Source organism: Alosa alosa, chromosome 1 (assembly GCF_017589495.1).
Source record: "Alosa alosa isolate M-15738 ecotype Scorff River chromosome 1, AALO_Geno_1.1, whole genome shotgun sequence".
Classification (NCBI taxonomy): Eukaryota; Metazoa; Chordata; class Actinopteri; order Clupeiformes; family Clupeidae; genus Alosa; species Alosa alosa.
In genome coordinates, this window is record NC_063189.1 from 8,622,240 (window position 1) to 8,640,670 (window position 18,431).

Below are 18,431 nucleotides of genomic sequence, written 5' to 3' on the forward strand. Positions count from 1 at the left end.
TATTCCAAACTGTTGATGGACATAGGCATGGATGGATCCAATTAATATAGGGGGGTCCGGGGGCATGCTCCCCCAGAAGGTTTTTTTTTTTTTTTAAATGACCCCTTAAATGATGACTTTTGGTAAGTTTTGTGGAAAAAGAAGAGAAGGGTGGAGAAGAAGCAACTTCACACACAGAGGATTGGGCCTCAAGGCCCCCTGAGCCCCCTGGCCCTGTATGCCCATTCAGTAATCCATCCCTGGACATAGACCTGTATGACTCCATTTGTCTCCAAAATTTATATTTTAAAATAAATTGAAACTAGAGTAGCCTTACTTTGTTACCTTCTATATTACACAGAATACAATGGCTCTTTGACTAATTACTTACACCTAAATATTAGTTTTTTGGACCTAAAGCCTAATAAGATTTTGTATTTTGATTTTGATATATTATGCTGGTGACTAATAACAATTTTAACGTAGTTTAAAAGGGACAGAATTCAAGAATAGGCTACTAAGACAGGCCCCTCTTCTGTCTGACTCACCTCACGTTACCCCATACATTCCTTTCTGACAGAAGTTACATTTTGTGCCAACATGTAGAAACATTACTCCAGCCTTTACTTGGTGAATGGAGGTGCAAATTCCTTTCTTTGATTATTGTCTGCGATTCACAATAACTGTAGGCTATCACCGCCAGTGCATTGTAAATGTATTTTCTCAAGTTGTTTGAGTCTGCCTGCATGGATGCGCAATTGAGCGCGCATCTAAATGTAAAATGCAAGATGCAACAACTATTTCTAAGAGGCCTATAAACAGGATAATTTCTGATGTTACTACTAGCATATGAATGCATTATTTAGGTTGTAAGATGTGAAAGAAATCAATGTCACATACACACACAAATTAATCATTTAAAATAAATGAGTTTCACTTTCACTATCATTGAGAGGAAAATTATGCCACAATATGGAAAATGCTTCAAAGTTCCCTTTTAGTCTTATCGGCTCCAACAAATAATGAGGTCTCCTTATGTGCTACACTTTTCCAATGAGATTTGTGAGAATTAAACCGGTAGCTCTTGCGATATTGTTGACAGCCCTACAGTATACCGTACCGCAGTAGCCGGTATGGAAGCTTTTGATGGCGCACGCCACTAATAAAAAACAAAAAACCACCAGGACAAACCACTCTGGGGTGTACTCTCTCTGGAACCATTTTTACTACTGTACTACAGACCTATATAGGTCACTAATATAGTAGTGGTACTTGTTGGTTTCCTGTAGTATAGCATTTATTTTTTCTTTATTTATTTTTCTATGACCGTATTGTGGGGGACATTTTGGTCATATCTGAACATGGTCTATGGTGACTACGGCCCTGTCGCAATACCAGCTGATACATTTGCTGATATTGATGCACCGTATGTGAATGATGAGTACCGGCACCTTTTTTTCTCCACTTCAAGCACTGGAGGTGCAGACCTGTGGATAATGTGAGGCGCTTACTCTGATCGTAAAACTACCCACATCCTGCCCAAATGCTCACAATTTTTAAACCTTAAGTCTTGCAATCAGCCATCCAAAAATGGAGGAAAATCCATCAGGGCAAAAACACTAAAGTTTTCACAGGTCACAAATTTCATCTGATCTTCACCAATTGGCACAGACCATCTTCAGACCATGCCTTATCAGTGCATTACTTTCTGGAACGATTGACAAAAGCATTCGCCCTAATAGCCAATTGAAATTGGTGGCAAAGCCACGAAACAGGAAATGACCTTATAACTCATAACGCCAATCTTGGGTTGGTTGGTTGATGTAACAGCATTGAGTTACATGGCAAAACTGGACTGCTAAACTGGCTGCTTGGCCCCCTCATTGCTGCTTGCAGCTATATTTGAAGGTACAGTTAATGTTGAATATTAAAAATTTATTTGGACCTATCAGTGTTTTTGCACAGGACATTCACAGTTATTCTCACTGTGGGAGGACCAGCATGCACAGTAGTAAACTGCCGCATGAAAGGACTTCAACTGCGGGATTTTCAAAGTAAACATTTTCCCAGTTTTCACTGCTCGGAACTCTTCATAAGCAGGATCATTTACTTTGGTTCCTGAGTTTATACCGATGTACAATATTCTCTTAAAGCTCTCTCCCTCCTTTTTCTGGTACCAGTGGATGTAGTCCCAACACCCAGTTCCATAAATGCAGTGAATTGAGACCTCTTTCCCCACAGCTGCAGACACACTGATGTCCTGATTGAGTTCCACAGCCCACTGAAAAGAAAGACGTTAAAGTCAGTGTGTAGAAATGCCTGTGTGTTTCAATTAAAATATGGCCTGGTTTGTATCGCTCTTAAAATAAATCATTAATAAAATCCACAACTGAACTGAAGTGTCATGCCACATTGATGTCATTGTGACATATTGACCTCACACTTTACTCTATAGTTGTTTTTTAACATCAGCTGTAATTTTCCAAAAAGGGTTCATCTAGAGAACTATTTTACAAATAATGCAGATTATATTCCATTAGATTCCATCTCACCTGTAATGAGAACAGAAAACGCACATATAAAGGGTGGACTGATCATTTTCTTCAGTGCTTCAAATGCAAGGACTAAAAAACACCACATATGTGAAAGCCGTTGATGATATTAGCTCTACAGGTGTGATGTGTAGAGCAGGAGGAGTTGTGGTTTGATATCAACCTTGCTGCCAGCCAATCAGAGTGGTTGAAAATAATATTCTCAGTAATTCTCCCTGTAGTAGGAGCAGCATGCATAATAAAGTGTCATTAAATGACTAGATTTCATCTGAGGGATTCAAGAGCTAAATGTCTTTCCTTCTCCCTTTCTTTCCCTGGATGCTCAGTTACTCATTGGAAGGTGCAGTTTCTCATTACAGCTTTCTTATTAAGACAGTCAACTGGAAGGGCAATAATTGCAACATGTAGGAGAATTAGGCTAGAATGTTTTGGGAGATATGAACACAAATAATTATAGTAATATGTCGCCAAATGACAAGATTTCGTCTGAGGGATTCAGGAGGTAAATGTTTTTCATTTTTTGTTCTGTTCTCTTACTAACAAATGTATTCCTTACCATTTACACAGACATTTGCACATTTATATTTGGACAGGCACAGTTGTTTAAACAATATCAGGATCATTCCAGTATGGGAATACAAGTCTTATGTGAGGTGCACTAATGTTGAACTGAAACTGCTTTAACTTATTTTGGTGTTCTGTCAAACTACAGACCATTATCTTACCAAATATTGACTTGAGTTCTTAGCTGGGCTAGATGCTGATCGAGTCACTCAGTGGCAGGTAATTAGTACAGTTTTCCTGTTAACACAGTAAGGCTGATATTGGCAAAGGAGGGATTTTTTTGCAAGATTTCAAGTTCTTACATCACCTTTTTTTAGCATTTGGGAGTAAATGCTTTATGGTGTTTGCTGCATGAGGTATTTAAAGCTGGACTGCCTGTGTAGTACCAGTCATTTCATTGAAAAAATTTTTAGAGTGAATTTATTTCCTTTTTTCTCTGTTTGGAATGCCTCATAACCAGGGTCATTTGTTTTAGTTCCATCATCCATATCTATGTACAAGATTCTCTTAAAGCTCTCTCCCTCCTTTTTCTGGTACCAGTGGATGTAGTCCCAACACCCAGTTCCATCAGTGCAGTGAATTGAGACCTCTTTCCCCACAGCTGCAGACACACTGATCTCCTGATTGAGTTCCACGGCCCCCACCACTGAAAAGAAAGACATTAGGGTCAGTGTGTAGAAATGCCTGTGTGTTTCAATTAAAATATGACTTGATTTGTATTGCTCTTAAAATAAATAAACAATAAAATCCACAACTGAACTGAAGTGTCATGACACATTGATGTCATTGTGACATATTGACCTCACACTTTACTCTAGTTGTTTTTTTAACATCAGCTGTATTTTCCAAAAAGGGATCATCTAGATAACTTTTTTACAAACTATATAGATTATATTCCATCAGATATACATCTCACCTGTGATGAGAACAGAACACGCACACATAAAGGGTGGACTGATCATTTTCTTCAGTGCTTCAAATGCAAGGACTACAAACACCAGATACTGTATGTGAAAGCCGTTGATGATATTAGCTCTACAGGTGTGATGTGTAGAGCAGGAGGAGTTGTGGTTTGATATCAACCTTGCTGCCAGTCAAGAGTGGTTCTCAGTATTTCCCCCTGTGGTAAGAGCAGAATGCACAATAATAAGTCACAGAATAACTAGATGTAATCTGAGGGATTCAGGAGGTAAATATCTCTTCTTTGCTCTGTACTTAGAAGTGTGTAAATGTAAGTGTATTCACAGATAGACAGACACTTGCAATATTCTTGTTGGGTATTCACAATTATTCAAACTGTCAGGATGATCCCAGCATGATCATAAGTGCATTATTGTATTTTACGTGTTTCTATTAATCATGAAGCCATGATCGAAACTGTTATTTTGGTGTTCAGCCAAACAAGAGGAAATTACCATTTGCTTGGGATTAACATATATTGATTGGAGTCTTAGATAGACCAGTAGTGTGGCCATGAGTCATTCATTGTGGAAAGTTCCTCTGTTATTAAAGCTTTGCTCTTGTACAGACAGTGCATGGTAATAATGCAGTGCACGCAAAACATAAAAAAATAACGTCAATATTCTGTTATTTGGAAGTTATAAAATGTGAACTTTTAGAGATGAATCTCTGGGTTTATGTCACCCATCCCACTGCTGTAGTTTCTGTGCAGGCTGGTGACATTTATTCTGACTGTGGGAGGATGAGTCCCAGCAAGCGCAGTAGTACACGCCTGAGTGAGACGTCTTCACTTGAGGGATTTTCAGTACAATTTGGTCTGAGCCTTGTTTCTCTGACTCATATTCACTGAAACCAGCATCTTTATTGGTACTGCCATCATCTGCATTGATGTACAACATTCTCTGAAAACTTTCTCCATCTTTTTTCTGGTACCAGTGAATGTCGTTTCCCCAACATCCAGTCGTGTATACGCAGGTTATCACCACTGATTTGCCCAGAGGTTTGGTCACTGAGATCTTCTGTTCAAACATGCTGGCTGCCTGCCCTGTAGAAAGAAAGAATAGTTATAAACCAAAAAATAAAAAATAAAAACACACACTGACTTCTGGAATATAAAGAAAAGATTTCACTTCACAATAACTGAAATACTGTAATAAATGCCTATGTAGAACACTTGTTTAGATTGGCTGCTTACCTATATAGAAGAGAAAAAATGCTAAACACTTTAAAGTTCATTGTTACTCAGATGATATCTGTATCAGAGAGTAGAGTCAGTGTTGAGTTTGGTGCTACAGGCAGGTGTCAGTAGAAGTAGAAGACATATGATCTTAGAGGTTCAAATAAGTCCTCAGTGGAAGGAGAAGGTGTGGCAGAGAGAGTCTATAGTACGTGTGTGCCTGCACACATGTGAGTGTGTGATATAGGCTATTGTGTCTGTGATAAACATAGAAATACAGTATGTAAAAAACTGCATGCATGTATTAACTAATTTGGTGATATATAATAAAGAGTGTGTGTTTTATGTACAGGATGTTTCTGATGGTGATCACTGTGGCAGAGACCCAGCAGGCGCAGTAGTACACGGCTGAGTGAGACGTCTTCACTTGAGGGATTTTCAGTAGAATTTGGTCTGAGCCTTGTTTCTCTGACTCATATTCACTGAAACCAGTTTCTTTATGTACTGCCATCATCTGCATCAATGTACAACATTCTCTGGAAACTTTCTCCATCTTTTTTCTGGTACCAGTGAATGTAGTTTCCCCTGCATCCAGTCGTGTATACGCAGGTTATCACTACTGATTTGCCCAGAGGTTTGGTCACTGAGACCTTCTGTTGAAACATGCTGGCTGCCTGTCCTGGAAAGGGTGAGAATAGTTAATGTATTACCTAAAACACACACAATTGTCTTTTGGAAGACAGTGAACATCTTAATGTTATTTTACACAACTACAATATTCATAAATGGCTTTTTAAAGTTTTAGAACTTGTCAGATTAACTCCTTACCTATAGATATCAGAAGAGTGATATACACATTAAAGTTCATTGTTTTTCAGAGTGACATCTGTCTTGGGTAGAGTGAGTGTTGAGTTGGAGCTACAAACAGATGACTGTGAGCTGTGATGTAAAGCATGATATTATAAGTGCAACCAAATGTTCAAGGGGAAGTGTGTATGTGGGTGGGTGTGCTTGTGTATCAATATGAGATACACACCTTTTCATTCATTATGTATTTGGCATACTAGTGAAATAAATTATGCATAGGAAACAGAGATGTGTACAAACTGTGTGTCGGGTAAAACAAAATGGGTTTATGCAAAGGTGCAAGGTCCTTTAGCACTATTACTCAATCTGAGTTTGGTAAAATTATAACTCAAACCGGCTCCTCAACATGTGTTTTAGATCCAATCCCTACTACATTCCTCAAAAAAGTATATGATAGCTTAGCTCCCTTTTTTCTCAAGGTAATAAATACCTCATTAGAAACAGGTATATTTCCAACTGCTTTTAAAACCGCTGTTGTGAAACCTTTACTTAAAAAGTCAAATCTTGACCATACCAATCTGAGCAACTACAGGCCTATATCAAATCTATCGTTTTTGAGCAAAGTACTTGAAAAAGTTGTTTGTAATCAGTTAAATACCTTCCTCAACGAAAACAGTATCCTTGAAAAATTCCAATCAGGTTTTAGATCAAATCACAGCACAGAAACGGCTCTAGTAAAATAGTCAATGATCTCAGACTAGCTACTGACTCAAACAAAGTCTCAATCCTTATTCTTCTGGATTTGAGTGCGGCATTTGACACCATTGATCATAGCATCCTAATTCACCGGGCTTGCAAAGTGGGTGGGTCTCTCTGATAATGCTCTAAACTGGTTTCAAAACCTACATTACTGGCAGAGATTTTTATATCAGTCTAGGAGATCATGTATCTGAAAACATGACTTGCCTTTTGGTGTGGCCCAGGGAGCTGCCTTGGTCCCCTGCTATTTTCTATATATATGCTTCCATTGGGAAACGCCATAAGTCAGCATAATGTAAACTTCCACAGCTACGCAGATGATACCCAATTGTATATTTCTGTGGAGCCAACTAACCTAGATGGCCTTTGCTCCCTCACTGCATGCCTAACCTCCATTAATCAGTGGATGAGCAAAAACTTTTTGAAACTAAATGATGACAAAACAGAGGTACTTCTGGTTGGACCAAAACTAAAAGCGAGATATTATTCTTAGTAATCTGGGGAACTTGGCACACCAGGTCAAACCAAAAGTAACAAGCCTCGGTGTCATCTTAGATGCAGAGTTAAGTTTTAAGCCCCATATCAGTAAAGTTACTCAGACAGCCTATTTCCACTTGAGAAACATTGCCAAAGTGCGGCCCTTTTAACTCAACAAGATGCAGAAAAACTAATTCACGCCTTTATCACTAGCAGGTTAGACTACTGCAATGCACTTTTCACTGGTCTTCCCAAAAACATCTAAAGAAATTGGCACTCATACAGAACTCTGCGGCTAGACTTTTAACTAAGACTAAGAAGAGAGAACACATCACCCCTGTGTTGGCTGAACTGCACTGGCTCCCTATTTCCTATAGAATTGATTTTAAGGTTATGTTAATTACTTACAAAGCTCTGAATGGCATAGCACCTTCATATATCTCTGAGCTTTTAATATCTTATCAACCACAAAGAAAAAAACTTAGATCATCCAATTCTAATCTTTTAATCAGATCCAAAGTGCTCCACAAACAAAGTGGAGAAGCTGCTTTTATCCATTATGCCCCAAACTATGGAACACCCTGCCTCTGTACATCAAGCAGGCGAGTTCAGTAAATATTTTTAAAAAGATCTGAAAACATACCTGTACAGGAAAGCTTTTAGTTAACTCATCTTATCCTGTAGACTACTTTTTTCAGATTATTCTACATCTGCTACTATTGAGGGCGCAGCCAGCCAGAAGCAGATGAGCTCCCAGACTTATTAAGTCAGGTTCTGCTCAAGGTTTCTTCCTGGAATATGGGAGTTTTTCCTTGCCACAGTTGCCATATGGCGTGCTTGTGGGGGTAAGAGGGTTAAGGCTGCCAGTCTTATGACGCCATTTTCTATATTTTTGATATGTTGCTGAGTAGATCATAAACAGCAAAGGAAAGTGATTGATAATGACTGACTGACTATTATTGTGTTACATGCTTCAAATGTAAAGCACTTTGAGCTGCATTCTGTGTATGAAAGGTGCTATACAAATAAAGCTTATTATATTATTATTATTAAGAGTTGAAAAATGCTGCCAAAAATGTCTCAATCAAAGGGTCCCAATCATTGGGAATGTAGGTGCTGTGAAAAGGTCTATGATAATAATTTCAGCTACCTAAAACAATGTCTGAACCAAACCAAAGTTTTGCTTATAAATCTACTGGAAATATAGGCTAATACCAATGTGGTCATTCAGCCAAAGTGGCAGAATTCAGGCAAAGTACATGGTGCCTTTTTGTGTCCCATCAGCCTACCAGTAGCAGAGGCATGCAAGGCATATGGGAGTGGACTGGGGTTCAAGAATGCTCTCAAGAATGCTTCATCATGCAGACAAGTCAGTAATGCATCAGGAAATCCTGATTCTGGGTTTCAGGGTTCATATTCCTGTTTGATTAGGGCATGCAGGGTGCAGGCCTACATCTGGGAATGACTTTGACGGTGACATTGCTGAACAATAAGAAACACACACATTATGACCAAAGAGCCAGTTAGAGTGTCTGATGATTTTTGCCTATAGCTAATCAAGTGACATTAGTAGTCTGTCAAATGTGGTGGAACATAACAAAAGGACAATAGAAAGTTACTGAGATGCATCACATAGGTCATCTTCATATAGCCATGATAACTATTCTTTATTCACCTTATAGATAAATTAACACAGATATGTACATCACAAAAAATGTTCTATGGTGAGGGCTAACTGTATGATCACAGGAGTGGCTTAGTCCTTGCTAAACTAAACAGTCAGACCATGGTTGTCCATTGAACCAGCCACATATATTGCATATGTTGTCTTCCCACCCACCCACAAAAAAAAAAACAATCCAGTGATATTCAGATTAAAAAATTTAAAGTTCAGTAAATACAATTCATCAGAACATAAAATTCCATTCACAGGTGGATATTTTCTCGTCTCCACTGAAAGACTTGTTAATATATGTTATCCTGGATATAAGGTTTAAGACACACAAGGACTCAGGGGAGCTACATTTTATGTTTTGCAAAGCTGTATTTGCCAGGTCCAGGGTTTTTCATTTTTTTCCTTCAAAAATCACTTTCTCATGCTTGTAACTGAACAAATATCCATATTCATAATTAGAACTTCAATTCATTTGGCAAGAGCACAGCAAGTCTTGTCATTGGACAATGTTAATAGTACGCCAAACATCATCACCACAGCCGTACACATCCAGCCATGAAACTACAATGAACACTAACAATGATGCAAGGTAACATTTATGACTGAAATGTCTGAAAGGAAACATTTGTCTTGTGTAACACTTAGAACGGTTAAATAGATCATATCACTACAAAGTCTGATAAAATTCGCTGCAGAGCGAAAAAATCAATACAATACACTTGGTGCAGAGAAGATAAGGTCATTTTTTTGTTTGTTAGAGGGAAACTCACATCAGTTTTCCTTTAAACAGATAGGGGTTACGTGTGGAGGTCACCACAGTTCCAACAAAGCACACATCAATTTGCTGCTGTTTACAGGTAAACAAACAAAAACAGAAAGGTCTTGCTTTTCAAGAGGAAGGTTAAGACCATAACTATCGCATCATGCTCTGTTATAAATCGGTTTATTGTCATTAAGCTCTTGAGTAGGTTTATTGTGTGTTTCCACAAGGGTTCACCATTTATGTTGGTTTACATGTGTTTTGATATTTTCCCTCTGTGACTGGAGTGTTCTGTTTGCTGTTGTCCCTTCTGGCCTGCCGTAGAGACAGGAGTGGGTGGCCCCATCTGGGGCTCCTGGGTTGCGAGAGGCCCCGCGCGCGTGTGTGTGTGTGCGTGCGTGTGCGTGTGCGTGTGCGTGTGCGTGTGTGTGTGTGTGTGTGTGAAGCACGGCGAGGGCAGTTAATCCACACGCTGGACAAAGTTCTCAGGGAACAGTCCTTTTTTAGCCAAGGCGCCCTGCTGATGCCAGTCAACCTCTCGCATGCCCGTGAGCCAACCTGCATCCTGGAGAGGGTCAGAGAAAGACCACAGAAAGACAGAGAGGGAGGAGGAAAAAGATGGAGCTCTGTTATAGTGAATACAGACCTAGCCAACAGTCGGACGTCTGATAACGTCTGGCTGGTCGATGAGCACCTGTGGCACTAATCAGTGCGGTGTGCAAAGCACTGGCAACACCAACAGACCTCCGTCAGCCTGTTTGCAGCACATTCAACATGTTGAATCAGAGCCATAACCATTGGGAAAAAGGTTTATGCTGGCTGTTTAACTTGCCTATTTCTTGCTTAGAAGCAGAGTGTAATCATCAGATATTCCCGTAAGGAGATACAACCATGGTAGTTAGCATTTTGCCTCTGAATACCTGGATCTAATAATCCACAGTTTCAACTTGTTTCTCCTCAGCCTCTTTCTTTCTTCCACAACCAAAAGACACTGGACTGACAATGTCATAACATTTGTGACTTGTTATCAAACACTTTCTTCATTAGAAGTGAGACATAGGACACACTGTCTTTAATGAGCAAGAGTGTGGAAATAGTAAACTAGCACTGCGTTGAACATTCTGTGCTGGTCAGTCTGCATCGATGCTAGGGCTTCCAAGTCTTCCTGGTCTGCAGTTAACTCTAAAGGCCTAACTGCTGCCAGATCATAGTCCTGCTCCCTTTCTCCTGAACTCACAAAGATACACAGATAAACTAGGCACGCTGCTGTGGGGACTAGTCAGTTGGTCTGTTGACGAGCACTTTTGCTTTACTTTAGCACTTTTCCCTCCCCTATACACAGCATACTCTAGCAAATTATTACTGTAATGGCAGACATCACTGTTTGTTTCTCATATACTGTCGGGCACTGGCGCTCTCTACAGTTAAGAAACAGTATTGCAGTTTAGTGTATAGGGCCATGGGCCAGTTCTAATTCATAAGCCTGCTTGTGAATAAGTATGAAGAGGGTAGCGACAATGATGTATAGACATCATACCTGATCCTCTGACTGGGATGTGGGGACCACAAGGACCATGTCTCCCTGCTTTAAGTTGAGCTCATCTGTGTTTTCTGCATCAAAGTCATGCATCGCCTCCACCTGCAAAAGGGAGCAGACATACACATTTGTTTTTGGACATTCATTTTTTAAGCAGGCTTGAATGAACACGCTGTGTGTGTGCGTGTGTGTGTGTGGTGCGTGTGGGTGTGTGTGAAGGGGGGAGGGTATGTGAGTGTGTGTGTGTGGTGCGTGTGTGTGTGTGTGAAGGGGGTATGTGTGTGTGTGTGTGTGTGTGTGTGTGTGTGGGTTGTGCATGTGAGTTGTGGGTGAGTGTGCATGCATGTATATGTGTGTGACACTGTGTGACCTTATAGAGGAAGCCAGGGGGCATGCCAGAGGGGGCGTCAGATGTGGGGGGCACCCCGTTATCGCTGGTGGTGGTGGGGGACAGGATGTCCACATCGCGGTCATCATCTCCCTCGTTGCTGGACGCTGGCTCAATCACAACAGAGGGGATAGGCATCTTCTCCTGGGAGACACAAAAGAGGAATGTCAGCACTCGGCTCCAGTAAAGCTATCAACACAGACTGGCTGGTACGCCATCAATACAATAACATATTTCATCAACAAACAAACAATTTCTTAACCCTTAAACAATAAATGGGCAAACAATAACAGGAATAACACAGCTCCCAACAAGGATTAGTTCAACAAAATCAATAATTTGACAATTGATCATTCATTCAAAAAGCCACCAAAGAAAAAGTCAAAAAACAAAAACAACAACCAAAAGCTATCTGGATCAATGGCTAGTGTTAGTGGTTAAGTGTTGATGTGAGGAGCTGGCGTGGTGGTTGGATACCTCCTCTGAAACACTCAACAAAATCAATAATTTGACAATTGATCATTCAAAAAGCCACCAAAGAAAAAGTCAAAAAACAAAAACAACAACCGAAAGCTATCTGGATCAGTGGCTAGTGTTAGTGGTTAAGTGTTGATGTGAGGAGCTGGCGTGGTGGTTGGATACCTCCTCCGAAACACTGTCTGCTGCCCCCTCCACTGGTTTGGCCTCAGCAGCACTGGCTGCCTCCTCTGCCTTGACCTCTACAGTACCCGCCTCCTGCTTGGGCTGGGGCTCGGCCTCTGGCTCCGCGTTGCCGTCGCCGCCACCACTTTCGCCCGCGGGCTTGGCCACCTCAGCCTGAGACACGTGGCCAAATGTGTGAGCCAGCGCTGCCGCGCCGTTGGCGCTAATGCTAACGTTAATAACCAGTACAATTCAGAAGGTGTGGGAATATGCCGAATGAGGAGGAGGAGCAGGGTGACTGGAGCACCACACTGAAATCACCACAAGGGGGAGTCTTTGCAGCGGTACACGATGAGGTTCTGGGAATAGGGGCCATGAGTAGAGGTGAAACCTATCAGTTTTTACCACGCTGGAGGTCAAACTGAGTTCACCATAGCTGCGATGGTTGAATGATAATGTCAGTTTGTTGTTTGTCTGACAAAAGACAACTGACCAGCGTGGGGAGAGGGAATGGAGGTGTATCACTGGGGACAGACTCCTTGCACTTCCATGCTGCTGTATCAGCTCATATATAGTGATGTAAACTGATGCCTAGTTACTGTGAAAGTAACAGTGTGTGTATGCATTTTTGAACAGTTTTGGTTCATTGCTTATAAAATAAATAAAACTTTAAAGAATACTTTAGTAAGTAATGTTAATAATAAACATAAGCACTAATGAAAGATAAAACATGAAATTACAGAGGGAATACTTAAATTCTTAAATTTGTAGAACAAAACTGTGACAACATTTTCATTCAGAATATCTACTGAGAACATACTTACACTGTCAAGCTTAAACACTGATTGAAACATCAAAGCCTACTGACGTACAATGAGATTTGATGTTTTAAAATGGGTTTGACCTAGTCAGTTTAACTACTGATGCATGGTTAATTTGGTTACCCATTATATCAATAGGAGGCTTTGGTTGCCTCACCACCTTTAACTAATTCAGCTTTTGTGCTTCAAGTGAGTTCATTGTAACTCTTTAAACAAGCTAAACAAGCTGAAAGTCTGAGTGAAGTATAACAACTTGACACTAAGTCATATGAAATCACTTTCTGAACTCTCTACACTAACTCCTTTTAAAGCCTCTGTGTGCTCAAACTCATTTGTGTTTTTTGCTTCTTCAGGAAAAGGAGAGGGGGTCCAGAACATCACAAACCACTCATTATGGAACGGGCCCCGTCTCCACGGTAACCACAGAAGGTCGTTAGCTCGGAAGGGCTGTAATCACAATCATCAGTGGTGTGGCCTAATCAGGCTATGCTAATTGATGGGGGGCAAAGATGGATGAGGTCACTGACCACATAATCTGATCAATTACTGAGGCATAAGTACTGTCTTTTATGGTCAGTGTTCCTTTTAACGGCCACAGACCGACTGAGAATATCTATACAGCTGAGAGCATCTGACCTTCTGTGTCACAACTGGACACAGACTTTTTGAAAGCCATGTACAGTAAAAGTTAAATATTTACTGTTTTTGAGAAAGTGATGAACGATGTGTTTGTAATAACTAGAAGTGGCCTAACACAGAAAACAGAAGACATGGTGAAGTAATGCCACCATTGTTTTAAAGCATACTCTAGACAGTGAGCTTTAAAGAGTATTTTCTGTGTTGGTTTGCTGTGAAGCTATTGCAACCATCAAGGTGCATCATTAGCAATCTCCATTTTACACATGTACAAAAACAGGATCCATGTCTGAAAACCAAAAAATAATGAAACAATAATGGAACTAATGTATACTGTCTTTGATGAAAACATGTTGCTATAAGAATGCTCATCACTATTGAAAATTACCAAATCACATCAGAAAAAATCTTGCCAATTCAGAAGGTAAAATAGCTGATTAATCTTAAAAAGACAATCGTTTCATCTTGAGACAGTATACAGACACCACTGCCTGGGCTGATGGGGCTCCAGTGTTTGCCTGGAGATCATCACCCGGCTGAGGTTTGGGTGAGGGTGAGGGGGGGGTCACACCAGCACAGCGGGGTCTGAGTTGATTTGAATTGATTAATCAGTATGAGATTAGTTACCGGAGCCTCTTCAATGGGAGACCCCTTGTCGTCAGGAGACGCCTACGCAGAGAAACATGAGCGTTACACATGAGGGATGGCCCTGAGAAGATAACATTAGCAGTCACCAGGAGACTGATGCCTTAAATGCGCCGAGGGAGACCGCATGAATAAACACTGACATTCTTTTAAAAAATACAAATAAGCAAGTAAACAAACAAACAAACAAATACAAACAAACAAACAAACAAAACACATAAACACAAAACACATGTGCTCGATATTCAAGAGCCAAAAATGATCCTTATCACATAAAAGTACAAAAGATTGGAGCTGTACAAGCAGGATTATTTAGTACTGATTGAGAGGCAAACACAATGCACTGAGAAACATGAACAAATATCTCGGTATCTCAGCGACCAGACGAGCACTGTAGGCATTACGATATCAACCCTGCGATTGCTGATTAGATAGAGGCCCAGATCCCTAAAATGGGGCTCTGCCATGCGGGATCTGGGATTATGGGATAGAGATAGTTACCGGAGCCTCCGCAGTGGGGGACTCCTCTGCCTCGGGTACTGCAGCAGATTCCTACACGTGGAGGAGAACGCGTTGTTCACACAGACTAAGTTCTTCTGCATTCAAATAGTTCAGTTCAGTTTGGGCATCATATGTTGTTCTTCTGACATTTTAAATGTTGTTTACACTTCAGTTGTTCCTCTTAGAGGAAGCTGAAACTGTTAGAACCCCATTCACTCATCTGGCTATAGCTTATCTGTCATGTCCCTGGCCGAGAAAACATTTCAACCTGACATATCGTATTTACATATCGTATTTACAGAAGTTTATCATGCCACCAAAAATGAGATTAAAGCTACTGTAAGCTCATATACTGTATGAGAGGAGCACATATGAGCTTTTATGATGCCCAGTTGGGCCATAATTCATAGTTACCGGAGCCTCATGGATGGGTTGCTCTTTCTCAGGTTCATCAGGTGCAGGTATCTACATGTACAAAGAGACATTCTTTACTCTGTACAGTAGAGGGCTATGTAGAGTAATCCCCGGGTCCGGAATACTTATTATGTTGTTTGGTACTTCTCAGCTAGAAGTAGGAATCAAATTGCTATACACCTGTTTTTTGGTTTGTTCTATACACCCTTTTGATCTTTTTGATCTACGTACGTACACATACATACACACACACAAATTGCAGTTTATATGTGAAATGTTACTTCTGTGTGCAGTTCTATGATTTAAAGAATAATAGGACCACATTGAATTGCTGTATAACATTGTGAGCCTATTTCTGTCTGAAGGAACATTTAAGCATGTTCCTTTAGGCAGAAATAGAACTGAGACAAAACGCTTCTGTGTCACAGATACTGTTTTTGCAAACAACTGATGGTATTTACAAAAAGTAAAAAAAAACACCATGTGTTTAGGCATTACAATTAAAACAGATATAATGTATATCTGTTCATCTGTACACACTTAACATTGCAGATAAATTAAAACAAAGACATTTAATCAGTTATATGAAAAAAAAAAAATTAAATTAACAAAGAGCTACAATAAAAACAAATGGTGAATAGAATGAAAATTCCCATTTTCTTCTAAACATAACTGCACAAGCCTAGAGAGTCTTCAGACAGACATGAAACCAGCACAAAGCCATGAGGGTTCTTTTTTTAATCACATCACATAACCCTCATAGGCAGTAGAGCCCCACATACACCCCAGATGGCCCCTTGTGCAACAGCAGATTGGCATGGGGGAAAGTAGACCACATACCTCAGTCCCCTCGGTCCCCTCCACATTGTCAGCCGACACCGGTGATTCTGCAGGCGTCTGAACCAGACACACAGCACACAGTGAACAATTAGCAGATAATATGTTTGGATGGATACAGTGCTAAGGTGTGAAAATAACATTGAAATAAATTAAAAAACATGATACAAAACAAAGAAATGGAATAAAAACTAAATAACGGAGGTCATCTCTGACCGGAGGTCAAACTGAGGTCACCATAGCTGCGATGGTTGAATGATAATGTCAGTTTGTTGTTTGTCTGACAAAAGACAACTGACCAGCGTGCACTTCCATACTGCTGCATCAGCTCATATATAGTAAAAATAGTATACAAAAAATAGTATAAAAAATTTTAAAAACATGATACGAAAACAAAGAAATGGAATAAAAACTAAATAATGGTAAAGCACATGATGATATGATCCATGAAGATGGTGATGAAGGAGATGAGGAAGATGATGATGATGATTAAAGCACTTAAGATGAATGTGACAATAAACAAAAGAATGGTGGTGATGACGAAGATGTCACTATGGGATATGATCCATGAAGGTGGTGATTAAGAAGACGAGGAAGATGAGGATGATGATGATGATGATGATGATGATTATTAAAGCATTTAAGATGATGTGGACACTTAAGAAGATGTGACAATAAAAAAATGAAAAAAAAAAAAAAACAGTAAAAAAAAATAATGGTGGTTATGACGAAGATGACCCCCATGTCAATTATTATGGCAGTGTTGGGGTGGATGATGATGATGATGATGACGATGATGACCACCATGTCAATTATGATGGCAGTGTTGGGGTGGATGATGATGATGATGATGACGATGATGATGACGATGATGATGGTTATGGTGGTGATGATGATGGTGATGAGATGACGATGATGATGATGATGATGATGGTTATGGTGGTGATGATGATGGTGATGAGATGACGACGATGATGATGATGATGATGATGGTTATGGTGGTGATGATGATGGTGATGAGATGACGATGGTCAATACTGAAATTCATGCACATAGCTACGCTTCACTTACTGGGGCCTTCTCTCCTGGGGGGCTGGTAGCCACGGTCTCGGCAGTCTCAGCCGCCTCGGCGGGGGCGGGGGGGGTCGTGACCTGGCCCTCGGCCCCCTCGGTCGCCTCAGGGGCCTCAGTGGCCACCACAGCCTCAGCGCCCTCCGCACCCTCCGCCTTTTCACAAGCACAGGCAGGGGCAGAGTGTCAGTGCTAGCCACCCAGCACAGTCTTCACACAGGGCCAGCATAGCAACAGACTCATAGCTGATTAAACCAGTCTTCACACAGGGCCAGCATAGCAACAGACTCACAGCTGATTAAACCAGTCTTCACACAGGGCCAGCATAGCAACAGACACACAGCTGATTAAACCAGTCTTCACACAGGGCCAGCATAGCAACAGACACACAGCTGATTAAACCAGTCTTCACACAGGGCCAGCATAGCAACAGACACACAGCTGATTAAACCAGTCTTCACACAGGGCTAGCATAGCAACAGACACACAGCTGACTAGCTGATGAGGTGAATGGAACAGCCACAGTGGCTCTATGTAACTAAGGATGACCTCTCCACCACTGACAAACAAATAACAACCACTCATACAGACAGGAAATACGCTGGTCAAACATTACCTAACAAAGCCAAATGCAGCAGGACGCAGGAAGCATTATATGTTTTCATATGCAGGCAAGGCAGAATGTGTTTAAAAGACTTAGCTATTATAATTGCAACATGTGCAATAAACAGGAAAAAAATGTATAAACCAGCCAGAAATATGATCACAAATACAAAATATGTATAAAATAAAGCAGCAACAACAGTGACAACAAAATGAAATTCATACCGGTCTGAACAAAAGCAAAGGATAGTATTTAGAACAGGTGGTCAGAATTCGGAGGGTTAGCTTCAGTCAGTTAACATCCACCACCTTTAAAATGGTGTCCCTCAAGGGCTCACATCTGCCCACATTTGTACAAACATTGGCTGAATCCCAATCTCTCCCCTCACGGACTCACAGACTTTAATGTAGGTTCCCACTAACTTCAGGGGCTTAGGGCTATCCCACTGTGAAATTGTGAAGTGCATGACGGCTAACTCACACCCCTTCTGTCCCCATTCAGCAAGTCGACAAGGAAATTACCAACAACTCATAGCATTGTGACATGAAACATCAAACCCAAAGGGAGTCTGGAAGCTGGAAAGAACATCAGTAAACAACTGCTATAAAATGGAAACGAAGACGTT

At 40.6% G+C, this 18,431-nt stretch overlaps 1 protein-coding gene and 1 gene segment (V, D, J or C); both read right to left on the bottom strand.

The window, feature by feature from the left end:
- Positions 1-1,927: 1,927 nt before the first annotated feature.
- On the bottom strand, positions 1,928-6,150 carry LOC125304348. The segment is given in 3 exon segments: positions 1,928-2,260; positions 5,733-5,911; positions 6,061-6,150. Coding segments are annotated over 3 exon segments (552 nt in total).
- Positions 6,151-8,912: 2,762 nt separating this feature from the next.
- The window catches only part of amph (amphiphysin), a 32,285-nt gene continuing 22,766 nt past the window's right edge, over positions 8,913-18,431 (bottom strand). For 4 of the 8 annotated variants that reach the window (XM_048267727.1, XM_048267906.1, XM_048267813.1 and 1 more), the window contains 9 exons: positions 17,203-17,358; positions 16,135-16,191; positions 15,295-15,345; positions 14,881-14,931; positions 14,362-14,403; positions 12,278-12,451; positions 11,618-11,779; positions 11,248-11,349; positions 8,913-10,275 (listed from right to left, as the gene is read on the bottom strand). In XM_048267727.1, the coding sequence (XP_048123684.1) occupies positions 10,171-10,275; positions 11,248-11,349; positions 11,618-11,779; positions 12,278-12,451; positions 14,362-14,403; positions 14,881-14,931; positions 15,295-15,345; positions 16,135-16,191; positions 17,203-17,358 (900 nt within the window). In that variant the 3' untranslated portion in view covers positions 8,913-10,170. The remainder of the gene's footprint in view (positions 10,276-11,247; positions 11,350-11,617; positions 11,780-12,277; positions 12,452-14,361; positions 14,404-14,880; positions 14,932-15,294; positions 15,346-16,134; positions 16,192-17,202; positions 17,359-18,431) is intronic. The other 4 variants (XM_048267987.1, XM_048268156.1, XM_048268236.1 and 1 more) reach the window with 4 other exon arrangements.